Source organism: Ursus maritimus, unplaced genomic scaffold, assembly GCF_017311325.1.
Source record: "Ursus maritimus isolate PB19 unplaced genomic scaffold, ASM1731132v1 scaffold_29, whole genome shotgun sequence".
Lineage (NCBI taxonomy): Eukaryota > Metazoa > Chordata > Mammalia > Carnivora > Ursidae > Ursus > Ursus maritimus.
This window is the reverse complement of record NW_024425452.1, coordinates 3,728,316-3,751,009: the sequence shown is the minus strand read 5'-3', so window position 1 is coordinate 3,751,009 and position 22,694 is coordinate 3,728,316. Positions and strand designations below refer to the sequence as shown.

The following is a 22,694-nucleotide window of genomic DNA, read 5'->3' as shown; positions in this document are numbered from 1 at the left end:
AGTAGAATTGCATCAGTGTTAATTTCCCTGAGTTCAATATTTGTATTGCAACTGTTGGAGAAGATCCTTGACCTTAGGAGATACGTACTGAAGTATATAGTACGTAGGAGCAAAGGGTTATGATGTCGGCCACTCATTATCAAATAATCCCACAAAATAATGAGAGTGACAGAAGAGAGAGAGAGAGAATGCACAAAGTTTGACAAATGTTAACAATTGTAGATTCTGGGTGAAGGACATGTAGGCATTTGTTCATTGCATGAGTCTCATGACTTTTCTGTAAGTTTGAAAGTTTTCAAAATAGAAAGTTAAAAAGAGCAAAGCACAGGGATTATTCATCGAAGTCAAACATTTGAGCAGTCACACGGACAGAAGCGATCAATTGGGAAGAGGCTCTCCAGACTACAGTCAGTACAAGTTCTATGGGCCTGTTTCTGTTCAGGATTGTCTTGCAGAATCCAGAGAACCTGTGGATAGAGGCACGGTGTTAAAGGTTGTGCTCCGTTACAAGACTAACAGTGCTCAACCAACACACTCAACCAGCGATGCGTGACCGTAACATGGGCCCAAGGGACCACATTGGGGTAAAGGACACCATCCACTCTGGGAGAGGCTTTGCCTTCTCTCCTCTCCACCACGAAGCCTCTCAAAAGCCTGCTCTTCTGGGCTTGCCTCCAGTTTTTATACTATTCTTTGAAAGTTCTTTAACCCACCAGGAAGGAGTAAATTGTGCATCAAGGGGGACGCTGGTTGCCAATTGTCAAGCTCCTCAACCTCTCTTATCTCGTTCTTCAGCCTGTTGGCCTTCTCCTTCACCCAGAAAGGCAAGCTGTAGAAAGAAAACAACACCTGAGTTTGAGTTTGTCTGCTGCAAAACGCACAGACACCTTCAGTGGGGAAGGGACTGCATCCTCCAAGGTAAGAAGGCTTCCAATTTAGGAGACCAGTGACGAAATGCAACACCACGATGGTTGTTCAGCATTTCCCTCTCCCCCAAACCCAGATCTCTTTTCTGCCCTTCTCTCCCCAGACAGCTGACCTCTGCAACTTGCATCGCCTGGACCCCACCATATGCCCCTACCGTGGAGCCGGGCTTGGCTAACGCATTGGAGGCACCAGCAGGAGACCAGAAAGCAAGCGGAGGTTGGGGTATTTCTCACCTAACTCCTCTACTCCCGCTCATCTCCTGAGGTACCCCAGGTTCTGGCCGCAGCTGCACTCTCCACGGCCTCAGTCCCTTCCAGACAGCTCTTCTCCATCTCCCGCCAAGCTGGGCAACAAAATCACTCTTCTCGCTGTCCTGGGAGTGGTAACAGCCGCCCCCTGGAGAGAGCCTCAGAGGGGCTTCGCCCTTCCATATAATTTCCCTTGACCTGTTTACTCATCTGTCAACAGTCCTTCCATTAAGCTCTCTTCAGAATCCCACCTGAGTGTGCCTTCTGTTGTTTTGCTGAGGCCTCAGCTAATGCAGACCCCCAGCATCCCCCCAAGTCTGCAGAGATTGGAAAGGACATAGGCTGGGCCACCCTGTGTATGTTCCAAGAGGTACCAGGAATTGTGACTCCTGGGATGAGTCAGAGAAAAGAGATGAAGAATCTTTTCATCTTTTGGCAGCTCCAATTTTCATATATTTAGGGAGAAAGGCACCATGATTGGAAAAAATGTCCTGATACATCTGCTAGGGATGGGGAAGTCCCTGCAGGAAGGAAACCGGATTACCACACAGGTAAGAGGTGGGAGTCACGGATATCATGTAAAGCTGACAAACCAATAGTAGAAGCCCAAATAAGACCAGCAGGATCTTACCTGGGCAATATAGAAAGATACTAGCATAAAGAATCACTACAACAAAACCAGAAGCATTCCTTAACATCAAAAGAAATAATTCTTTTTAACTTTTGCTGAAGCAATCAAAGAAAACAGACTTATGATAAAAATAATACACATAATAAATGTAACAAAATATTATGATAGAATTGAAATCAAATCTGTCAAATCATTAATTCAAATTATCTTAATTCACTTATTTTTTTTAAGATTTATTTTTTATTTTAGAGAGAGAGCTCATGCACATGAGCGGAGGAGGGGCAGCAGGAGAGGGAGAGAGAATCTCAAGCAGACTCCCCAGTGACTGCAGAGCTCCGTCTCACAACCCCGAGACCATGACCTGAGCCAAAATCAAGAGTCTTGGACGCTTAACCGTCTGAGCCACCCAGGAGCCCCTTAATTCACCTATTAAAGAAAACAATTTTCAGGTTGGCTCACAAAAGCAAAATCCAACTCTGTGTCTAAAAGACAGACCTAAAAAAAAGTGATTTGAAAGTCTAAAAACAAAAAAATGGGTAAAGGTATATTAGTCAAATGCAAACAAAACGAAGTAAGAGTTGTAATCTTAATATCTGGCAGTGTATAATACAGGACAAAAAGCATTAAATGAGAAAAAGAAGGTTTTTAAAATTTTTAATTCCAGTGCAGTGTTATAACTTACAGTGTTATATTCATTTCAGGCGTACAATATAGTGATTCGACAATTCTCTACATTACTCAGTGCTCATCATGACAGGTGCATGCCTTAATCCCCATCACCTGTTTCACCCATCCTCCCCACCCACCTCCCCTCTGGGAACCACCAGTTTGTTCTCTACAATTAAGAGTCTGGTTTTGGTTTGTCTAAAAAGAAGATACTTTTATAATGTTAATGGATACAGTTAACAATAAAGATAGAAATACATTAATATTAACCCACCCGTTTTCAGTCCAAGCTAAGTCAAATGAACAATTTTAATCAAAAAGATAAATCTGGAGTGCCTGGATGGCTCACTCGGTTAAGCATCCAACTCTTGGTTTTAGGTCAGGTCATGATCTCCCAGTCATGAGATCGAGACCCTCATTGGGTGAAGAGTCTGCTTCAGATTCTCTCTCCCTCTCCCTCCCTCCCTCCCGCATGTGCGCTCGCTTGCTTTCTCTCTCTCTCTCATGCAATAAATAAATAAAATCTTAAAAAAAAAAAGGTAAATCTTCTGGGTATGTATCTAACTTTGCATCCTGTTGAAGTAGACACACCTTCAAATGTATGTAGAGTCAGTCCCCAAATTGAGCGTGTATTAGGTCACAAGGAAAACTTGGTAAGTTCCATAAAATAAAAACAATAAAAACAGTACTTTCTGGTCATTAGGTGATAAAAGTAAAAATTGAATTACAAAATAAAAATCAAAACCTCTTCCACTTGGAAATTTTAAATCTGTTAAGTAATCCTTCAGCCAAAAGGAAGAGATCAACACAAACGGCAGAATTCTTTAAAAAATAAGGATAGGGGCGCCTGGGTGGCACAGCGGTTAAGCGTCTGCCATCGGTTCAGGGCGTGATCCTGGCCAGCGTTATGGGATCGAGCCCCACATCAGGCTCCTCCGCTATGAGCCTGCTTCTTCCTCTCCCACTCCCCCTGCTTGTGTTCCCTCTCTCGCTGGCTGTCTCTCTCTCTGTCGAATAAATAAATAAAATCTTTTAAAAAATAAAATAAAAATAAAAAATAAGGATAATCTTGGGTGCCTGTGTAGCTCAGTCGGTTAAGTGTTCAACTCTTAATTTCGGCTTGGGTCATGATCTCAGGGTCCTGGGATCGAGCCCCATGTCAGGCTCTCTGCTCAGCAGGGAGTCTGTTTCTCCCTCTGCCTCTCCCCCTTGCTCATTCTCTCTCTCTCTCAAATAAATAAAATCTTTTTAAAAAATAAATAAATTTTTAAAAAGCCCTTTCATTGATCTTTTCTATTGTCTTTTTAATCTCTATTTCATTTATTTCCCCTCTGGTTTTCGTTATTTCCTTCCTTCCACTAACTTCAGGCTTAGTTTGTTCTTTTTTTCTAGCTCCTTGAGGTGTAAAGTTAAGTTGTTCACTTGATATCTTTCTTGTTCCTCAACATAAGCATTTATTACTATCAACTTCTCTTTTAGACTTGCTTTTGCTGCATACCATAAGTTTTGGTATGTTATATTTCCATTTTCACTTGCCTGAAAGTATATTTTTATTCTTCTTTTCATTTCTTCTTTGACCCATTGGTTGCTCAGGAACATGTTGTTTAATCTTCATACATCTGTGAACTTTCCAGTCTTCCTCTTGTAATTGATTTTTATTTTCACACCATCATGGTCACAAAAGATACTTGATATGATTTCAGTCTTCTTTTTTTTTTTAAGATTTTATTTATTTATTCGACAGAGATAGAGACAGCCAGCGAGAGAGGGAACACAAGCAGGGGGAGTGGGAGAGGAAGAGGCAAGCTCCCAGCGGAGGAGCCTGATGTGGGGCTCGATCCCATAACGCCGGGATCACGCCCTGAGCCGAAGGCAGATGCTTAACCGCTGTGCCACCCAGGCGCCCCTGATTTCAGTCTTCTTTAAATGTAAAAAGACTTATTTTGTGCCCTTGCAATTACTTTTAAATATTCTAGCAGAGTGTTTCCAAAAAATGTACAGTACAGACATGCGAGGCCCTAATTATGTGCCTCAAGTAATAATACAGTATCGTGATGGTACTTAAGCTCCCAAGCTTGGAATAAAAGGCTTTTATTTCCACTGAGCTCCGGGGTTTGGTCTCCCAGCTGAGCTCTGGTGGGTCAGAATGTGGGTCACTTGCCCACTCTAGCCATACTTATGTGAGACTGTTTTGTATTAGAAAGTGAAATTGGGGGGGGGGGGCGCCTGGGTGGCTTAGTTGGTTAAGCGCATCTGCCTTCAGTTCAGGTCATGATCTCAGGGTCCTGGGATCGAGCCCCAAATTGGGCTTCCTGCTCAGTGGGGAGTCTGCTTCTCCTTCTCCCTCTGCCCCTACCCCCCCAACTCAAGCTCCCTCTCTCTCTCTCAAATAAATAAATAATTTTTAATTGAAGTTATTTTAAGATTTACTTATTTAGGGGCGCTTGGGTGGCACAGCGGTTAAGCGTCTGCCTTCGGCTCAGGGCGTGATCCCGGCGTTATGGGATCGAGCCCCACATCAGGCTCCTCCGCTATGAGCCTGCTTCTTCCTCTCCCACTCCCCCTGCTCGTGTTCCCTCTCTCGCTGGCTGTCTCTATCTCTGTCAAATAAATAAATAAAATCTTTTGGAAAAAAAAAGATTTACTTATTTATTTAAGAGAGAAAGAGAGAGAGCGCACACACAAGCAGGGGAGGGCTAAAGGGAGGGGCAGAGGAAGACAAGCAGACTTCCACTGAGCAGGGAGCCTGGCACAGGTCAATGCCAGGACGCTGAGATCATGACCTGAGCCAAAATCAAGAGTTGGTCACCTAACCCACTGAGCCACCTGGGCACCCCTGGAAAGTGAAATTTTTTATACTCACACATATCATTTTCTAGGTCTAAACCCTACTTGGGAAAATAAATGAGGTTCAGAATGGAGCTGAACTTAAAATATCAGATCAGAAGGATGATACTTCCCTTAAGCGCGAGAATATTCTGATGGCTTTTTCTCTGCCTCTTCAAACTCTAACCATCCTCCCTGGTTGCACTCATTTAAGCGTGGGTCTTTCTTTTCCAACAGCTCTTGGGTTTTGCAAATCAGGGACCTTGTCTTTTTGCTCCATATAAACCCCCCATAGTGCATACCTAGCCCAACACAGGGCCTCTGGCAGACTGTCCATATTATTGGCTAAAGACATGGGCAACCCAGATGCCAGACTCCACAGCACTTGTCCTCCTAGTGTCTCACCAAAACCCTCCACACAAACTGCCCCACCTGCTGGGATGTCAAAGGTCCCTCTGTGTTGGGTGTCTATGAGCTACTCCATAGGAGAAAATTATAAATAACTGATAACTTCATAAAGATCGGATAATACAAAACCGTGGCACAGAACTCACATAGGAATTTGTGGAAGAGGCTCAAGTGGAATAAATGTATCGTATTTCTTTTCATAAGGCACTCTGAAAAACAGAACAGACAACCATATAATCGGTATGGCTTGGCAGAGGGATCGATACATTTTTTTTTTAAGTGAAAATGTCTTCTTTTCTGGTTTTAATGGCCACCTATGGGCTTCAAAACTGTAAAGGTCATGATTCTTATTACAATTTTTACTAAACATCATTAAACCAAACATGATTATTTTTTTAAAATATGAATGTAATATACTAACTATTTTTCTTTTAACTTAATGAACCTCCCTTTCTCCTCAATCACTTTGGTCTGAGATTAGTTCCAAGGGTACATCAATCCAAACTGTAGTCGCTAATAAACAATCTGACTCGGTATGAAACTGAAAAGACTTCGGATTCATGGTAACAATAATAGGGACAAAATTAACAACCCCCTTTTTGTAGTCAAGATCCTGTGTATAATTTCAATTACACACACGCACACGTGTGGACGCTAAGGGACTAGGGATGAACTTTTTTAGAAATTGTCAGCAACCATGTTTGTTGGAATCTACTCTTTATGAAATATAACATATATAGTACGGAGAGATATAAGTCCTTTAAAATTAACAAACGAACCCTAGTATTCACATACACTTACATGGAGAAATTCACTGGTGGGAGAGTTGATCCCCCTTTGTGGAAGTCTTTACTCTGTTCTGGGTACATATATGGATTATCTCCTGGAGTTAACTTTGGTATTCCATTCCTAGGATCAATATCTGTGAAAAATATTTAAAAACAAGATCATAAAAAGGACTGACGGTAATCCAAAGATAGGCTCTATCGATATGACAATGGGAACTAGATAATTTCATGTTTCATTATGAGGTACATATTATTATTGTGTTTGTGATGGTCTTGCCTTGAGAAGATGAAAAGTGTGCCTGACAAACGCTGTGTTTGGGAGATTTTCCAGAAAGTGTCATGATTACCCCAGCCTGGGAAAGAAGAATAGCTTAGGTTCAGAGGGGATGTTTTGGTGTAAAGTGAACAGTGAATCAAGGGTATCTGCAAAGGATAAGCAAGAAGTCTGCTTAAAATCTGAGCATTGGTGCACTTTGAATCCCTGTGTCCTATAAAGCTTAACAAACAACCGTAATTGGGCTCTGTCTCTCCGACTGGATCTCAGAAGGAAATTAGCTAATGAGGAAGAGCTGCAGAAGAGAAAAATTATATTTTCAGGTCAATTTCCCTACGACCTACAACCACAGATGACATTTTATTATTCCTTCTATGGCAACAAATTAGGCCTTTAAGGAACTCCACCAATGGCCTGATGATCATAGCTAATGGGTTAGAGCCAACCATTAATGAAACATAATTTGATTCGTTTTTTTCTATAATAAAGGTGTTGAATTTCAGTTCATAATGGAAGCTGACTGGCAGTCATGATGCTGCCTGTCCATCTTATCCAAGAAATAACAAGAGAGAAGAGAATGTCACGAAAGAAAAAAATGTCCAGTGCCAAGCTTAAAAGTATCGAGCGCTGCAAGAGATCGAGGAAGAGAAAAAAACAGGAAAAGACCATTGTATTTCGGGTTTAAAGAAGTCATTGGATGTCACCTAAGAAGTAATCACACTAAAAGGAATCAAGCCTATAGGTCCAACTCTCAGTTTACAAGAAATACATAGGACAGAGAAACCAGTTAAATGGTACCAAGGGGTGTAATCAGCAAAATCCTGACTGTGGCAAACTCTGCAGGATACATGACCTAGTTTCTTTTTTTTTTTTTAAGCCATTATTTATTTATTTGAAAGAGAGCGAGTGGGTGAGAGAGCACATGCAGCGGGAGCAGCAGAGGGTGAGGGAGAACACGCTCCCCACTGAGCCGGGAGCCCAATGTAGGGCTCGATCCCAGGACCCTGAGATCATGACCTGAGCCAAAGGCAGACGCTTAACCGATTGAGCCACCCAGGTGCCCATGACCTAGTTTCTACACCAAATAAATTGCAAGAAAAAAGAAGGGGAGGACTTATTAAAAAGAGACTTGAAGGACACCTGGGTGGCTCAGTCCATTTGGCGTCTGCCTTCAGCTCAGGTCATGATTCCGGGGTCCTGGGATCCATCCTGAGTTGGGTTCTGAGCTCAGCAGGGATTCTGCTTCTCCCTCTGCTCCTCCCCCCATTCATGTTCTCTCTCTCTCTCTCATAAATAAATAAATAAATAATTTAAAAAGAGAGAGAGAGAGACTTGAGAGACATTTTAACTAATTGCCAAGTGTGGACCTTATTTGGATCCTGATTCAAACTAGAAATATTTTTAAATATTTCATTTGTGAGGCAATTGAGTATTTGAACACTGACTGGATACTTGGTGATATGAAGGAATTCTTGTTCGTTTTTTTAAGATATGAAAATGGTATTGTGGTCATATAAATAAAAATAATCCATATCTATTAGATGTACACACTGAAAATGTATACAGATGCAATTATCTGCTGCCTGGAACTTGCTTTAAAATAATCCCTGGGGGAGAGGGGTAAAAATGAACCCGGATAAGCCACCTGTTGATAACTGTTGAAGCTAAGCGATCAGGTAATATTATGCTCTTCTCTCAACTTTGGCACATGTTTGAAAATGTCCCCAGTAAAAAGTTTTTCTTTGTAATAAAGGTAGAATAGGGGTTCTCAGTGGAGTTGGGGGGAAAGATGTCGTATTCAGGAACGGGCCTCTCGGAACCTTTGAATATAAAGACAATACTCCATTTCTTAAATGGAATAAGGAGCACGCAAGTGATTGTGATACCTTATTCTATATATTCCATAAATATTTCAAAATTGCACCTTTGCATTTATTCAGTATGTATAGAGATCATAAAAGAAAGGAAGGAGGGAACGAATGAAGGAAGGAAGCACGGAAGGGAAATAATAATACACAAAATTCAGGATAATGTTTACTTTGAGTTAGAAGGGGAGTGATGCATGAGGGTTAGGATTTGAGTCCATCGTGATAATCCCATTTATCCTTGATAAACACTTGCCGCTGGCCCAGGTCTAGGCAGTGAGACACAGGTGGAAGGACGTCTCCTAAGGACCATATGAGAAAATTTTCCCTTCGTTCTAAAAGGGAAAGGCAACAAGAGAGATTCCTCTTTTTCATGTTTCGAAATATAGATGTGATGCTTGGAACTGCAACAGTTCTCTTATGACCATAAGATTATGGTCAGTGTGAAGACAAAACTCCAACACAATCTGAGAATAGCAGCACAGAAAGACAAAATGAGCCTGTATCTTCAATGACATCACTGGGCAACCAATCCATATATAGGCCACCTAGATTTCAAAGTTTCTAGTTAAATATATAATAAATATCTTAAAAAAAAAAAAGCACATATTATCTGGGGCACCTGGGTGGCTCAGATGGTTAAGCATCTGCCTTCAGCTCAGGTCATGATTTCAGAGTCCTGGGAGCAAGCCCCACATCAGGCTCCCTGTTCAGTGGGGAGTCTGCTTCTCCCTCTCCCTCTGCCTCTCCCTGCTTACGCTCCCTCTCTCAAATGAATAAAGAAAATCTTTTTTAAAAAAAAAAAGCATATAATATCTTACAATTTAAGCCTCTGACAATTTGGTTTTCATCCTACTGTGGCCAAGAGCATTCCTAAGTACCATACAGCTAAACTTAGTCCCTTCCTGATTTTTCCCACTTGTTTCATATTTAAATAGATCTTTCTTATTCTACCCAATGGCTGCATCTCAGCTGAGGGTGAGAAGTCAGGGTGTGCACAGGCTCACATGCTATCAGGGCTTTGGTGGAAGGCTTTGGGTCCAGGGTCACTGACTGCAAACCACACTGGAATCTGATATTCACCTTATCTCCGCTACTCTCTGAAGGCTGGCATTTGCTTCTGTTGTCTGCTAACATGTGTCATCTAGTCTGATCCTCAGCAAGCCAGCCCCCTCCACAATGCATCAGGTGAAGCAACAGTTTATTCTCCTACGATCCCTGGCTTGATGGTCCCCAGCGCGTCATACGGTGGTCTCCCAGCATTTCAGTTGCGAGACCTGGGCAGCCCTCCCGGCTTGCTACCTTTGTTTCATTCTTTCTCTGGGTCCCAACCTCCATAGTCTTCACAGGGCACAAAAAAAGCAGCTATTCCTCCATATCTCCCGGGTGGGTGAGACCCTGAGGCCAGCTTTCTGCCCAGACATTGCCCACAGCTCTCGAGGCTCTGCTGCTCAGTAGAGCTGGGGCCACTTCACGCTAAGGCTCAAGGTCTCGTCCCAGCCACGCTCTGAGGCAGAAACCCCAGCTAGAGGCCCATCTGATCACGGGCTAGACTTTGATGCAGGACTCCTCAAGCCTCCCCCACACCTCCTCTAGAATGGCTTCTTGTGTGTCCTCTATCCAAACGAAAGCCTTGATCTTCAAAACTATTTGTCTCTGCTCTGAGTTTAAAAGCCTATTTTGAAACTCAAAAACGAGAACTTTCTATTTCTTTCTCTCTGTATTCCTGCTACAGCAATCCATGAAGCAATGGCTGCCTCCCATACAGGTATTTCCTGAGAAGAATGTGCTATCATGGTCCGTTGGTACTCAGCAACCCTAGGATTGTTCCATAAATCTATTATGTAGGTTGGGACAGAGAACTCACCATGTTCCAAACTCTTTCTCTCTATATATATATATACATATATATACACATCTCAATTACCTTTAATTAAATAAGCTATGAAATAACAGGCTAAGGTTTATGGGATATTTTCCTTTTGAAGAATATAATGTACAATTTAAATACACATGATGGGCAGCGTCTAACTGAAACATAAATTATTTTCTGCAGACTTGAATGAAGGTTTCTATTAATAAGTATCTGAGAGAACTTATCTGAGGACTTAAATGTCACATTAGCATTTTATGAAATTCAGAGAAAAACAAAAATGTGGATCAGCATATGTTGTGAGTTCTTTGCCAGAAAATGCAGTCTGCCAACCATCCCCTTCACTTTCCCATCTTCCTGGCTGCACTAGAGTGACATGGTGACCCCAGAGGGCGGAGGCCAGCCATGGAATGTTGAACCACATCCAGAGTGTATTTTTAGGCATGGCACAGTCAAGGTCCAGGAGGAAAATATTACCATATTTCTTCCTCCCAAAGCACTTGTCCACCATTCTCTCTGACAGAGACCTCCTGTTGCCGAGGAAGACGCCATTAAAGAAACACTGCTTTCCAACGTGGTAGGTGTGGATATTGCTGCTAAATCTCGGGTAAAATGTCCATTCCGGACGCTGCCCATCTTCTGCAAGACATCAGAAATCCTTCCATCAGCATCGCTCCCAGCCTCACATAATGCAATTAAATGACAGAAAAGTCGTCCCAGACGTTCTCTGACTGGCCTGTACTTTATCAACCTGTATAATCCCTTGGCTCTATATCAGGAGCAGTGTTAACCTCTGGGAGACGAGGCCCAAAAAGAAGGGAAGTGGGGAGAAAGGTATCTAAGAGGCCTTTTTCCCCTTTTCACCCTCTCCTCCAAAAATAAAGCCAATTTTATGGTTGGAAGTGATGTATGGAATGGGAAGCTCAGAGACACTTTCACACACACCTACGATCCAACCTTCACTCTGAGAAGTGGGTAGGAAGAACAGAATGCCCATCAGCCAGCGAAGGGCTGGGCAAACCACGGCAACTTAGCCTGATGGACTGCGGTGTGGGCAGCAGCAATGGCACACGCATGCGCTGGAGTGACACCGGGAAATGTCTCCATGCAACCCGGGCAGATGAGAAAGGCCCGTGTGGAACCTCAGGCAAATTGCTGGACCTGTCTGTGTCTTTGCTTCCTCATTCAATACTTTTCCTATAAACCGCTAAAGCGATTTTAAACAATGAGAGACTCCCTAACAGCTTTAGGGTTGCTTGAGAAGCCCTTGGGCTCCATGGTGGCCGAGAAAGCACACAGGCTCTGGAGTCAGGCGTGTTCGGATTCTGATCCCACCACTGTACTTCCTAGCTGGGTGTTCTCGTATGAGTGACTAAGTCTCTCCGAGCCTCAGTTGCCTTCTGTGTAAAATGGGTAGGTCTATATTAGCCACCTAGATTTATATGTATGACACAAAAAGAGGTCCATGATCTATTTGCCTTGAGTGAAAATAGTTTGTATCCTATTTTCCACAAGTGCAAGTATGGTTGTATATATACTACAACCCATATATACCTAAGTACGTACATACACGCCCATACATGTTTCAAAATGCCTCACGGCTAGAGGGCATAATGGGGTTACTGCGGGAAAACACTGGGGAAGGGGTTTCTATACTATAAATATTCCTTTATTATTATTTTAATAATTTGCCATGGTACTTTTATGGTTTTTATATAAAGCCATTTTAGTTTTGGAAAATATATAATGACAGCTCCCCCGCAGTCACTATGAGAATTAGAGATGAAGCATGTCAGGCACGCGGCACTTCCTGAGTCTCCAGCGAACGGTGCCCGACAGTATGGCAGACTTCCGGAAAGCCCTGGGCGCGGAGGCACGCAGGGGCGGGGCTATGACGTACTCACTTGTCTGCAATTTAAGCAGGCTGAACTCCTCAGGATATTTCTCTTTTGGGACTTCAGGCAATGAGGTTTCAGAGGAGTGATCAGAATGTGAGGAGGAGGATTTCAGATCCAAATCTGCAGCCAGGCTGGAAAGGAAGCGGAAGGATTAGATTCTTCCATGTGTTTAAATTGGTAGTTAGAACCTGATTTTACATGTCTTACGCTACAATAACCCTTCCTCACGACAACTAGGCCTGCCGTTCCATAAATGTCCATGACATATCATTTATTTACTCACAATTTGAGGGGACTGACATAGTTGAAAGATGCATTTTTAAAAACAGTGTAGTGGTTCCCCAAAAAGTTAAATATAGAATTATGCTGTAACCCAGCAATTCCACTCCTAGCCATATACCCCCAAAGAATTGCACACAGAGACTCAGATACTTGTAAACCAACGTTCTTTGCAGCGTTACTCACATCAGCCACACAGTGGAAACCACCCAAATGCTCACTGACCGATGAATGGAGGCATTGACATGCAATGGAATATTATTCAGCCATAAAAAGGAATGGCGTTCTGATACATGTTACAACATGAATGAAACTTGTAACACTGTGTTAAGTGAAATAAGCCAAACACAAAAGGACAAATATTGTATGACTCCATTTATATGAGATATCTAGCTAGGTAAATCCAGAGAGACAGAAAGTCGATCAGGTTAGTAGATTAGGGTAGATTAGAGTACCAGGATCTGGGGAAAGGGGAGAATGGGGAATTGTTGCTTAATGAGTAAAGCGCTTCTGTTTGGACTGATGAAAATGTTTTAAAAGTAGTAATGTTGGGGGTGCCTGGGTGGCTCAGTCATTAAGCGTCTGCCCTTGGCTCAGGTCACGACCTTGGGGTCCTGGGATAGAGCCCTGAGTGGGGCTCCCTGCTCAGCAGGGAGCCTTCTTCTCCCTCTCCCACTGTTGCCCTCCCGCTTGTGTGTGCTCCCTCCCTCCCTCTCTCTCTGTGCCAAATAAATATATAAAATCCTTAAAAAAAGATGGCAGTGATGGTTGAAAGGTAATTAATATCAATGGGCAAAAAGGGATAAAATGGCAAATGTTATGTTATATATAATTCACTCCTATTTTTTTAAAAAAAGGAATGATGTACTGATATATGTTGTAACATAGACGAACCTTGAAAACATAACACTGAATGAAAGAAGCCAGACACCAAAGACCACATATTCCATTTATATGAAAGGTCCAGAATAGGCAAGTCTATAGAGATAAGAAGTACATCAGTGATTATCTAGGCCTGGGGGAGTAGGGGACATGGAGTGACTGCTCAAGAGGACGGGCTTCTTTTTAGGGGTGATGAAATGTTCTAAAATTGATTGTGGTAATGGTTTAGTGAATATACTAAAAACCATTGAGTTGCACACTTTAGAAGGGTGAAGATTTTTTTTTCTTATGCACATAAAAAAATAACATCAAAATGTTAACACTAAGGGAGCCTGGCTGGCTCAGTCTGTGGAACGTGCGACTCTTGACCTCAGGGTTGTGAGTTCAAGCCCCACATTGAGTGCAGAGATGACTTAAAAATAAAGCTTTAAAAAATACATTAAAATTGATTCTCTAAGGGGTGGAATTACCATGATTTTTATTTTTAATATTGTTTTTATTCTTTCAAAATTTCTACAGTGTACTTACTTTCCTTGTAACAAAAGCGATTAGAAAAAAGGGCTTCCAAAACTTTTTACTGTAAAGAAATCTAAACAGAGAAAAGTACTCACAACCAATACAGTTTTATAAATAATTATAAAGCCAGCCCTCCCCTCCCACTCTTCCCCCAACCCACTGCTCACTAGGAACCATTTGTGTGTCCCCATCCACGAGGATTAACCACTCTCCTGACTCTGACTCTTATGGTAATCATGGCTTTGCTTTTCTTTAAGATTTACCACCTAAGTATGTATTCCAAAAAATATAGCTTAGTTTCCCTTGCTTTTGAACTTCATAATGACAAGCATGCATACAACACGTGTTGTGTGTCATGGAGTCTTCCAATCACTTTCCCTGTATTAACTCACTTAAACCTTAAAATAATTCTATGAAGTATTATCTCCATTTTACAGATGAGAAAACTGAGGCCCAGGAAGGTAAAGTAATTTTCCCAAGTTCACACAGACGAACTTGGCAGAGCTGGGGTTTGAACCTAGACAGTCCGGCTCCAGAATCCACGCTCTTGCCAAACATGTCATGACCTCTCAGAATGCTGGCTTCCTGGTCAGAATCTATCCCAATAGTTAGGTCTTTACTGCACCCTTACTTACTCTAGGTGAACGGACGCTTTGCAGAGGCCTGGAGGCTCACTCACACTAAGACATGTTTCAACAGAAGAGGAGGGGCCGGCCTTTCTGCCAGAGGATGTTGTGTTGGCAAAGCATCCCTTAGATTCCAGAAAATCCCTGTGTTTAGTACCTGTAACACATCACCATTGGATTTCATTAATGAAATGAAATACCTACCACTCCATCTTACTATTTTTTATTGTTCCCTAGATTATATACATTATTTTTTTAAACTAACATTTATTGTGCGTGTATCGTATATAGAAGATTATGTTAACATTTTATACGCGTTATCCCACTTTAATTCCCATTAACACCACCCCACAGATAAGTATTGCTTATCCTTCCATTTTACTGATGAGGGAACTAAGGCAACTTGCCTAAGGTCATGCAGAAAATAAACACCTAGGTCCAGGTTTGATCGCAGCCCTTGTGACACTGAAGTCAAAAATCCCAACCACTAGGCTAGACTACTTGTGTCTCCAGAGTTTACCCACTTGGAGTTAAACGGAAGGGACAACATCTGAATCAAGCTAGGTATCTGTACCTCGTACTGAGCATCTCAAGACAATCTTCCAAAGGATTTATTCCTGGAAAGACTGATGAATAATGCAAAGAACTGCCATCAGAAACTTCCACGGGTTCCCCCACGCTGTAGCATCGTCATTAACTTATATACACATCTTCCCCAGCAGACTTATGTCTTATTCATCTTCACAGCACCCAGAACAGTGCCTGACACAAAGTAGATGCTCAACAAATATTCGAGCAAATAAGTGAAAAAGAATTGTAACTCCTCGGGGCGCCCGGGTGGCGCAGCGGTTTAGCGTCTGCCTTCAGTGCAGGGCGTGATCCCGGCGTTATGGGATCGAGCCCCGCATCAGGCTCCTCCGCTATGAGCCTGCTTCTTCCTCTCCCACTCCCCCTGCTTGTGCTCCCTCTCTCGCTGGCTGTCTCTAGCTCTGTCGAATAAATAAATAAAATCTTAAAAAAAAAAAAAGAATTGTAACTCCTCAAACTCCCCAAGTAAGGGAGTCCTGAAAGCCAGTGTTCTCAAATACAAAATCATAACCATTATCTTCACTCTGCTGTAGTTACTGATTCGTGAAAGTCAGTCTGTTCTCTCATCATTCTATGGAGCTATGTGCCTGCCCAGCCACTTAAAAAAAAAAAGTCAGAGGAATGGATATCGTATTTCTATATGCATAGCTTTCTAGTGCATAAAAGCTTGATAGATACAATGTAGCCTCTGGTTATAAGAAAAATTACAAAAACTAGGAGTCAGACTTCTGTGACTCTTGAGTATGTTTCCCTCCCCTCCCAGGATCCCCATTCTCGGTTTTTCCAGGGTATGGCATAAGGACTGCCTGTGTCGGAATTACCTGAGAAGCCTGTTAAAAATACAGATTCTCGGGACACTTGCGTGGCTGAGTCAGTTGAGTGTCTGCCTTCGGCTCAGGTCATGATCCTGGAGTCCTGGGATCAAGCCCCAGGTCTGGGCTTCCCTGCTCAGTGGGGAGTCTGCTTCTCTCTCTCCCTCTGACTCTCTCCCGCCCCACTCCTGCTCTAGCGTGCTCTTTCTCTCTCAAATGAATAAATAAAAAGTCTTTTTAAAAAATAAATAAATAAATAAAAATACAGATTCTCAAATCCCATCACAGACCCACTGAATTAGAATCTCTCTAAGTGAGGCCTGGGAACCCACATTTTGAGCAAGTCCTCCTTCCCCTGCAGCAATTAGACTCACGTTCTGCAGTGATATTCCTCCTTTTCAAGTCTAGCTCCACCACTGCATTCTATCCCATCCCACTTCCTGATCCCCAACTGCACAGAGTTTCTCGAATTTGCTGAGTCATGAGGATCACCTTGGGACACTTCAACACTCGGATCCCAGGGCTCTGACCCAGACCTACAGGGGAAGACCTGGGTGTCAGTATGGTTAAGAAGCACCGCAAGTGATTCTCAGAGCTGGCCAAGCATGGGAAGAGCTGTTCTGGAATATGCCACGGCACCTAGAGAGCCCCAGGTAAAGGAAGGGTCAACTGGTTGCTTGAGGTGTGAGGAGCTGGGTGGAGTGGAGCCCAGGGGGAGGGGCTGAGAAAGACAGAGCTATGAAGAGGAGAGCACAGTTTCCCAGGAGCCAGAGGAGTAACCACCCATCTATGAGCCCTAAAAGTAGTGTCAACAGATGTAACACAGACCACACTCTCTGACCACAATGCAATACAATTAGAAATCAATAATAAAAAGACAGCCAAAAACATCTGTACGTTTGGAAACTCAAACCACACTTCTAAATATTTCATATGAAAGAGGACATCGCGATGGAAATCATGAGGTGCTTAATGGTCAATGACATAAGTACTATAAATCAAAACTTGTGGTTATCCAAGTAAAGCAGTAAGTAGAAACTAGAGCCTGAAATGCATTTACTGTCTATCCTGTATTTCACCAAATATGAAGCCTCAGCACTTACAATAACATTAGTATTTTATGTACCACAAAGAACAAAGGCTGCCAATTAAACTATGACAGAATGCTTTACCACTTCGGTTTTTTTAAGATTTTATTTATTCATTTGTCAGAGAGAGAGAGAGACAAGAGAGAGGACAGAGAGAGCACAAGTAGGGGGGAGTGACAAGCAGAGGGAGAAGCAGGCTCCCCAATGAGCAGGGAGCCCAATGCAGGACTCGATCCTAGGACCCTGGGATCATGACCTGAGCCAAAGGCAGACACTTAACCGACTGCGCCGCCCAGGTGTCCCTACCACTTCGTTTTTATTATATATTTATTGAAGCACTCTTTCAGACTTACTTAGATGTAGATTTTAAGCACATATTATTCATGCACATGTTTAAAGAAGGAAAACATAAGCAAAGCAAATTGGTGAAACCATTCTGAAAACTTGCATTTAAAAGTCTGATTACTGAACCGCCTTTCAACTCAATCACTGATTTCCACATTTTCCACCTAAATTGACCTCAGTGCAACAAGCACATGGCTGATGCAGCACTTCTTAAGTGAGTGTTCCTCAAATGCCTCTGGAATGTTCTTCCAAGACACAGATACACCTTCTGCATTATTCAGTGCTCATTCAGCGAAGTTTCTAACAACTACTTCACACCTGCTGCTGGGCCCAGTGTACTAGTAAGACCAATCCAACCTCAGAGATGCAAACTCTGAAAAATGTCCATCTTAGAATTGACAGGTTATAGTGCTAAAAAAACCAAAGATTCCAGGGGTGCCTGGGTGCCACAGTCAGTTAAACATCCGACTCTTGGGTTCGGCTCAGGTCATGATCTCAGGGTCATAAGATCGAACCCCCCATCGGGCTCCATGCTCAGCACGGAGTCTGCTTGAGATTCTCTCTCCCTCTCCCTCTACCCCTCCCACTGGTGCTCTCTCTCTCTCTCCCTCTCTCTCTCTAAAACAAATAAGTAAATCTTTAAAAACAAACAAAAAAACAAAGATTCCAAAATTAATGAGCTAAACTTGCAATGCAAGAAATAAGGAAAGAAAGAATAAACCTCCCAAAATGATTTTAAAAAAAGGATATCATAAAATAAAAACAGAAATGAATGAAATAAAGATTATTAGAACTATGGCCTCATGGAAAAAAAGAATAATGTAGATAAACAAAGTTCAAGAAAAACAGATTTTTAAGAAAAGTAAACAGTATTAGCAATGAAATACCATAATTGCAAATAAAATAGAAATAACTTTACACATAAAGAAATTAAGCGTCCAATTACTTGTTCAAGGTTACAAAGCTATAGAGTATAATTTATAAAATGTAGCTTCATGTTACAATAATCGAGATGGTACTGACACTAACCCTAACAGATAAATCAAGAGAACAAAAGAGAAAATGCAGATAGAATAAAATTTTATATAATAGTGGTATTTCACGTCCATGAGGAAAGAATGGATTATTCAAAAATATTGCTGAAACAGGGGCGCCTGGGTGGCTCAGTGGTTAAGCGTCTGCCTTCGGCTCAGGATGTGATCCTGGCGTTCTGGGATCGAGCCCCACATCAGGCTCCTCCGCTGGTAGCCTGCTTCTTCCTCTCCCACTCCCCCTGTGTTCCCTCTCTCGCTGGCTGTCTCTCTGTCTGTCAAATAAATAAATAAAATCTTTAAAAAAAAATATTGCTGAAACAATGAATTAACCATTTGCAATGAAAATAAAATAAATTAATTAGTTAATTTCCAGATAAATTCCAGATGAATTATAGATTTGAATATAAAACTTCAAATAAATGATGTACCTGAAAAAATGATAATTGAATGTTTATATAATCTTAGCTTGGGAAAGTTATTTCTAAGGAAGATATCAAATATAGGCAAAAAAAAAAAGGAAAAGACGCATAGATTTATATTTTTTTTAAAGATTTTATTTATTTATTCGACAGCCAGCGAGAGAGGGAACACAAGCAGGGGGAGTGGGAGAGGAAGAAGCAGGCTCACAGCGGAGGAGCCTGATGTGGGGCTCGATCCCAGAACATTGGGATCACGCCCTGAGCCGAAGGCAGACGCTTAACCGCTGTGCCACCCAGGCGCCCCATGACGCATAGATTTAAATACATATACATTTAAAACTTCCATAGCAAAGTATAAACCAGGGGAAAGTTTATAGCATACACAGTAAGAAAAAGAATTAATGGTCATGACAAATTATGAGTTTTTATACATTTATAAGATGAAAATAAATACCCAAAGAGAAAAAAAATGGGCAAAGGACATGATTAGGTGATTCATTAAAACACACACACATACACACATATGCACAAATAACCAACACACACTTGGAAAAAAAATTCATCCTTCCTAGTAATCAAAGAGCTGAATTTAAAACGAGATACCAGTATTTGCTATGAGCTTGCAAATACCCCAGGTTGGCTCAGCTTGGAGGAATGGCATTCTTGTACATTGCTGGTGGAAACGTCTCCATCTTACTAAAAAGCACCTTGGCCATATGCATCCTCTAAAGCCTGTGAGAAGGGCACTTTTGATCCAGTGGTTCTACTTCTAGAAACATATCTATGAAAACTATACGAAATTTATCTATAAGGATGCAGAAAGGATCCACACGTGTAGAGAAGAAGTAAGAGCAAGAGTAGAGATATCTTCCGGGTTGATACTCATATGTAAGTTCTGAGTTATTTATTAGAGCACTTACTTATAATGATTTTTGCCCATAGGTTTTAACAGTTTAAACAATGGTTGCTTTTTTTTAAGATTTTATTTATTTATTTATTTGAGAGAGAACAAGAGAGCACAAGGGGGAGCAGTAGAAGGAGAGGGAGAAGCAGGCTCCCCACCAAACAGGGAGACCGATGACAGGCTCGATCCCAGGACCCTGGGATCATGACCTGAGCCAAAGGCAGACGCTTAACCATCTGAGCCACCCAGGCACCCAGGTTGCCTTTTTTTTTTTTTTAAGATTTATTTATTTTAGAGAGAGAAGGAGAGAGCACTTTGGGGGTGGGGGTGGCGGTGGGGAGGGAGCAGGGGGGCAAGGGGAGAGAATCTTAAACATCTTAAGCAGGCTCCACACCCAGCCCGGAGCCTGAAGTGGGGCTTGATCCCATGACCCTGAGATCATGACCTGAGCCAAAGTCAAGAGTCAGATGCTTAACCTACGGAGCCGCCCAGGCGCCCCAGTGGTTGTCTTTTCATAGCATGTAAACAAGTCTAATGGTATGTTTGCCACTAGAGGACTTGAGAGTTCACCAAAGCAAGAATTTGTTGCTATGGATGGCATCACAAGTTTCTTGGTTTGTTTTTCTAATTTTTTCATTTTAGGGGCAAAACTGAAATATATTACATAACCTGGGCCGCAAGCAGTGAAATCGCTGTCTACAAATTTAGCATATTTCCTTGTTTGTTTAAGAAGTCTCGTGTTGGCAACTGTCTAGAAGGTGGCCGCCGTAACAGGGAAGGCTTGTCTGACAGGCAGGGGTAGGAGGAGCGGTCTCTCTGCTCAACAGGCAGAGAGCACATCCTCCAAACCCAGCTGACTGCAGGATCTTCCTGGAAGAAGAATACAACCCGGAGACACTTAGACACGGCCTCTGGCTGCGTCTCCCCATCTCCTCAAGTAGAAGAGGGCTGGAACTGCCAAGTCTGACCCCTTCCGTTCTGACAGTAACGCTCCCATCGTGTAAAGTAACCTCCAGTTACTTCCAGCAAGTCGATGACCTCTCCAGCCCCGCTCCCCACACTTCCCCTACCTCTCCAGCGCAGGAGGCTGCAGGTGACACAGAGAAGCTAAGGCACACCCTTCTTGAAAAGGTCATCACTTAGCGAGGTCATTGTTATTCAAATTCCACGTCCTGTAATCCATACCATAGGAAGCTCTAACAGGTGCACTAAAACAGGAGGATAAGATGACTCAACAGAAAGGACCGAGAGAAGGTTCTGGCAACTAGAAAGGGATTTAGGCGGAAACAGGGAGTTAAGAAGAAAGTCTGTTTCTTTGGTACCATCTGGGGAATTGACGCTAATTATTTCCATGTCTTTGGGCAGGAATAACACCTTACATAACCAAGGCCATCTCACACACTTGTCATCATAGCTCATTTTCACAATAGCATGGTCTGGCGGCAGAAAATAATACATCACACCAAGTTAGTTTAATGTGTTTACCTTTTAAACAAACACTCAGTTTCTCACCCCTGCTTATCGGCTCAACAAACAGCCTGAGGGTCCAGGATGGTGGTTTTTAACCCTTTTTTCGATCACAGACTCCCCTGAGAAGTCATGAAAGCAATGGGCCCTCCTTGCTGGAAAAATGCACCTCACCCCCAGTTTTGCGTTCATCTTCAACTATTTCATGGAACCCCTTCCTTCCTGACACCGGTGGATTCCACGTTAAGCTGAGCACAGATGTGTTCTCCTGAGGGGACACACCTACAGGGCAGAAAAGGAAGTCACAGATCTTTGGGGATCTCAGGGTCCGGGGCTCTTCCAGTACCCCTAACTCAAAAACATGAAGCGCCTCTACCCCACCTTTAAAGCAGCAGCTCCCTCCCTTGCCTGAGCTCAACCTGCAGATTATTGAAAAGTCTGGAGCTTAAAGCTAGAATCCCAAAGCCTTTTTCTCCTTGCTGACCTAGCCACATTGGACATTATTGGTTCTAACTCCTGCTCTTCTGGTCCCCGCTTATAGGTGCGTATGGGACTCAGACTTCCCTCCTCTCCATGCACTTGTAAAGGAGAATGAGATGGGAGATCTGTAATACAGAAGACTGAGTACCAAGCTATGATTCCAGTGGGGCAGAGACAGAACATTCTACAATGTTCCCTTTCTGCAGCATACAGGCCACTCACAAATGCCAACGCAGGCATATACCCGCTCCAAGGTTTCCTGAGAGACCGTGGCTGTTCTGCTCCATGGCCATGTTCTGTAAAGGCAGTGCGCCCCCAAACATCCTTTTCAGCCTTCAGAACCAATTAGGGAGCCGCCATCCATTATTTAATGTAAGCCTTTCCTTAAAATGTTCATACTTTCCACCTGAGCTGTCCCATCCAATAAACAGTGCCCCAAGTCTACTGTCTGAGCAAAGAAAAAGAATGAAAAGGCACGGGTTTGGGGACAGGAAGACTGGTCAAATCTCAGCTTTTACTGACTGAAGCCTTGGGCAGGTCAAACCTCTGGCTCTCTCTACACATTAGTAATACACCTCTGGGGCTGTTACGGGATCCAAGGGGGTAACCTGTGAGAACCTCTGCTCTGAGCTACTATCTGCCTCATGAGATTCTGGGGTAAGGGGCAAGCCTCTCGGGTCCCTCCCTCTTCAGGAGCTTTGTACTATCACTCCATAAACTTTGTTTAAAAAAAAAAAAAAAGATCTTGGGTTAACACAGACATAGGCTACTATTCAAGGAATTCTTTTAATATGCCCGCAAACTGGCCTCCCTTTAAACTTCAAGTGGTTGGAACTTCCTGGCCTCGGTA

The 22,694-nt window shown here is 42.6% G+C and overlaps 1 protein-coding gene across 1 annotated transcript; it reads right to left on the bottom strand.

The window, feature by feature from the left end:
• Nucleotides 1-438: 438 nt before the first annotated feature.
• Nucleotides 439-22,137, bottom strand: SPATS1 (spermatogenesis associated serine rich 1). The gene is made up of 8 exons (XM_008691960.1): nucleotides 22,089-22,137; nucleotides 14,717-14,864; nucleotides 12,411-12,535; nucleotides 10,984-11,145; nucleotides 6,508-6,628; nucleotides 5,853-5,915; nucleotides 714-829; nucleotides 439-467 (listed from the first exon to the last, which is right to left on the bottom strand). Exons 1-8 carry the CDS (start codon nucleotides 22,135-22,137, stop codon nucleotides 439-441), a joined length of 813 nt encoding a protein of 270 aa, XP_008690182.1.
• Nucleotides 22,138-22,694: the final 557 nt, after the last annotated feature.

Excerpts from the sequence above, each read along its gene's own strand:
- SPATS1 (XM_008691960.1), bottom strand. The coding sequence starts at position 22,137 with ATGGCCATGGAGCAGAACAGCCACGGTCTCTCAGGAAACCTTGGAGCG. Across the intron at positions 6,629-10,983 it reads CTTTGGGAGGAAGAAATATG|ATATTGATCCTAGGAATGGA; the intron begins GTAATATTTTCC and ends TATTTTTCACAG. Across the intron at positions 5,916-6,507 it reads CCACCAGTGAATTTCTCCAT|AGTGCCTTATGAAAAGAAAT; the intron begins GTAAGTGTATGT and ends TCTGTTTTTCAG.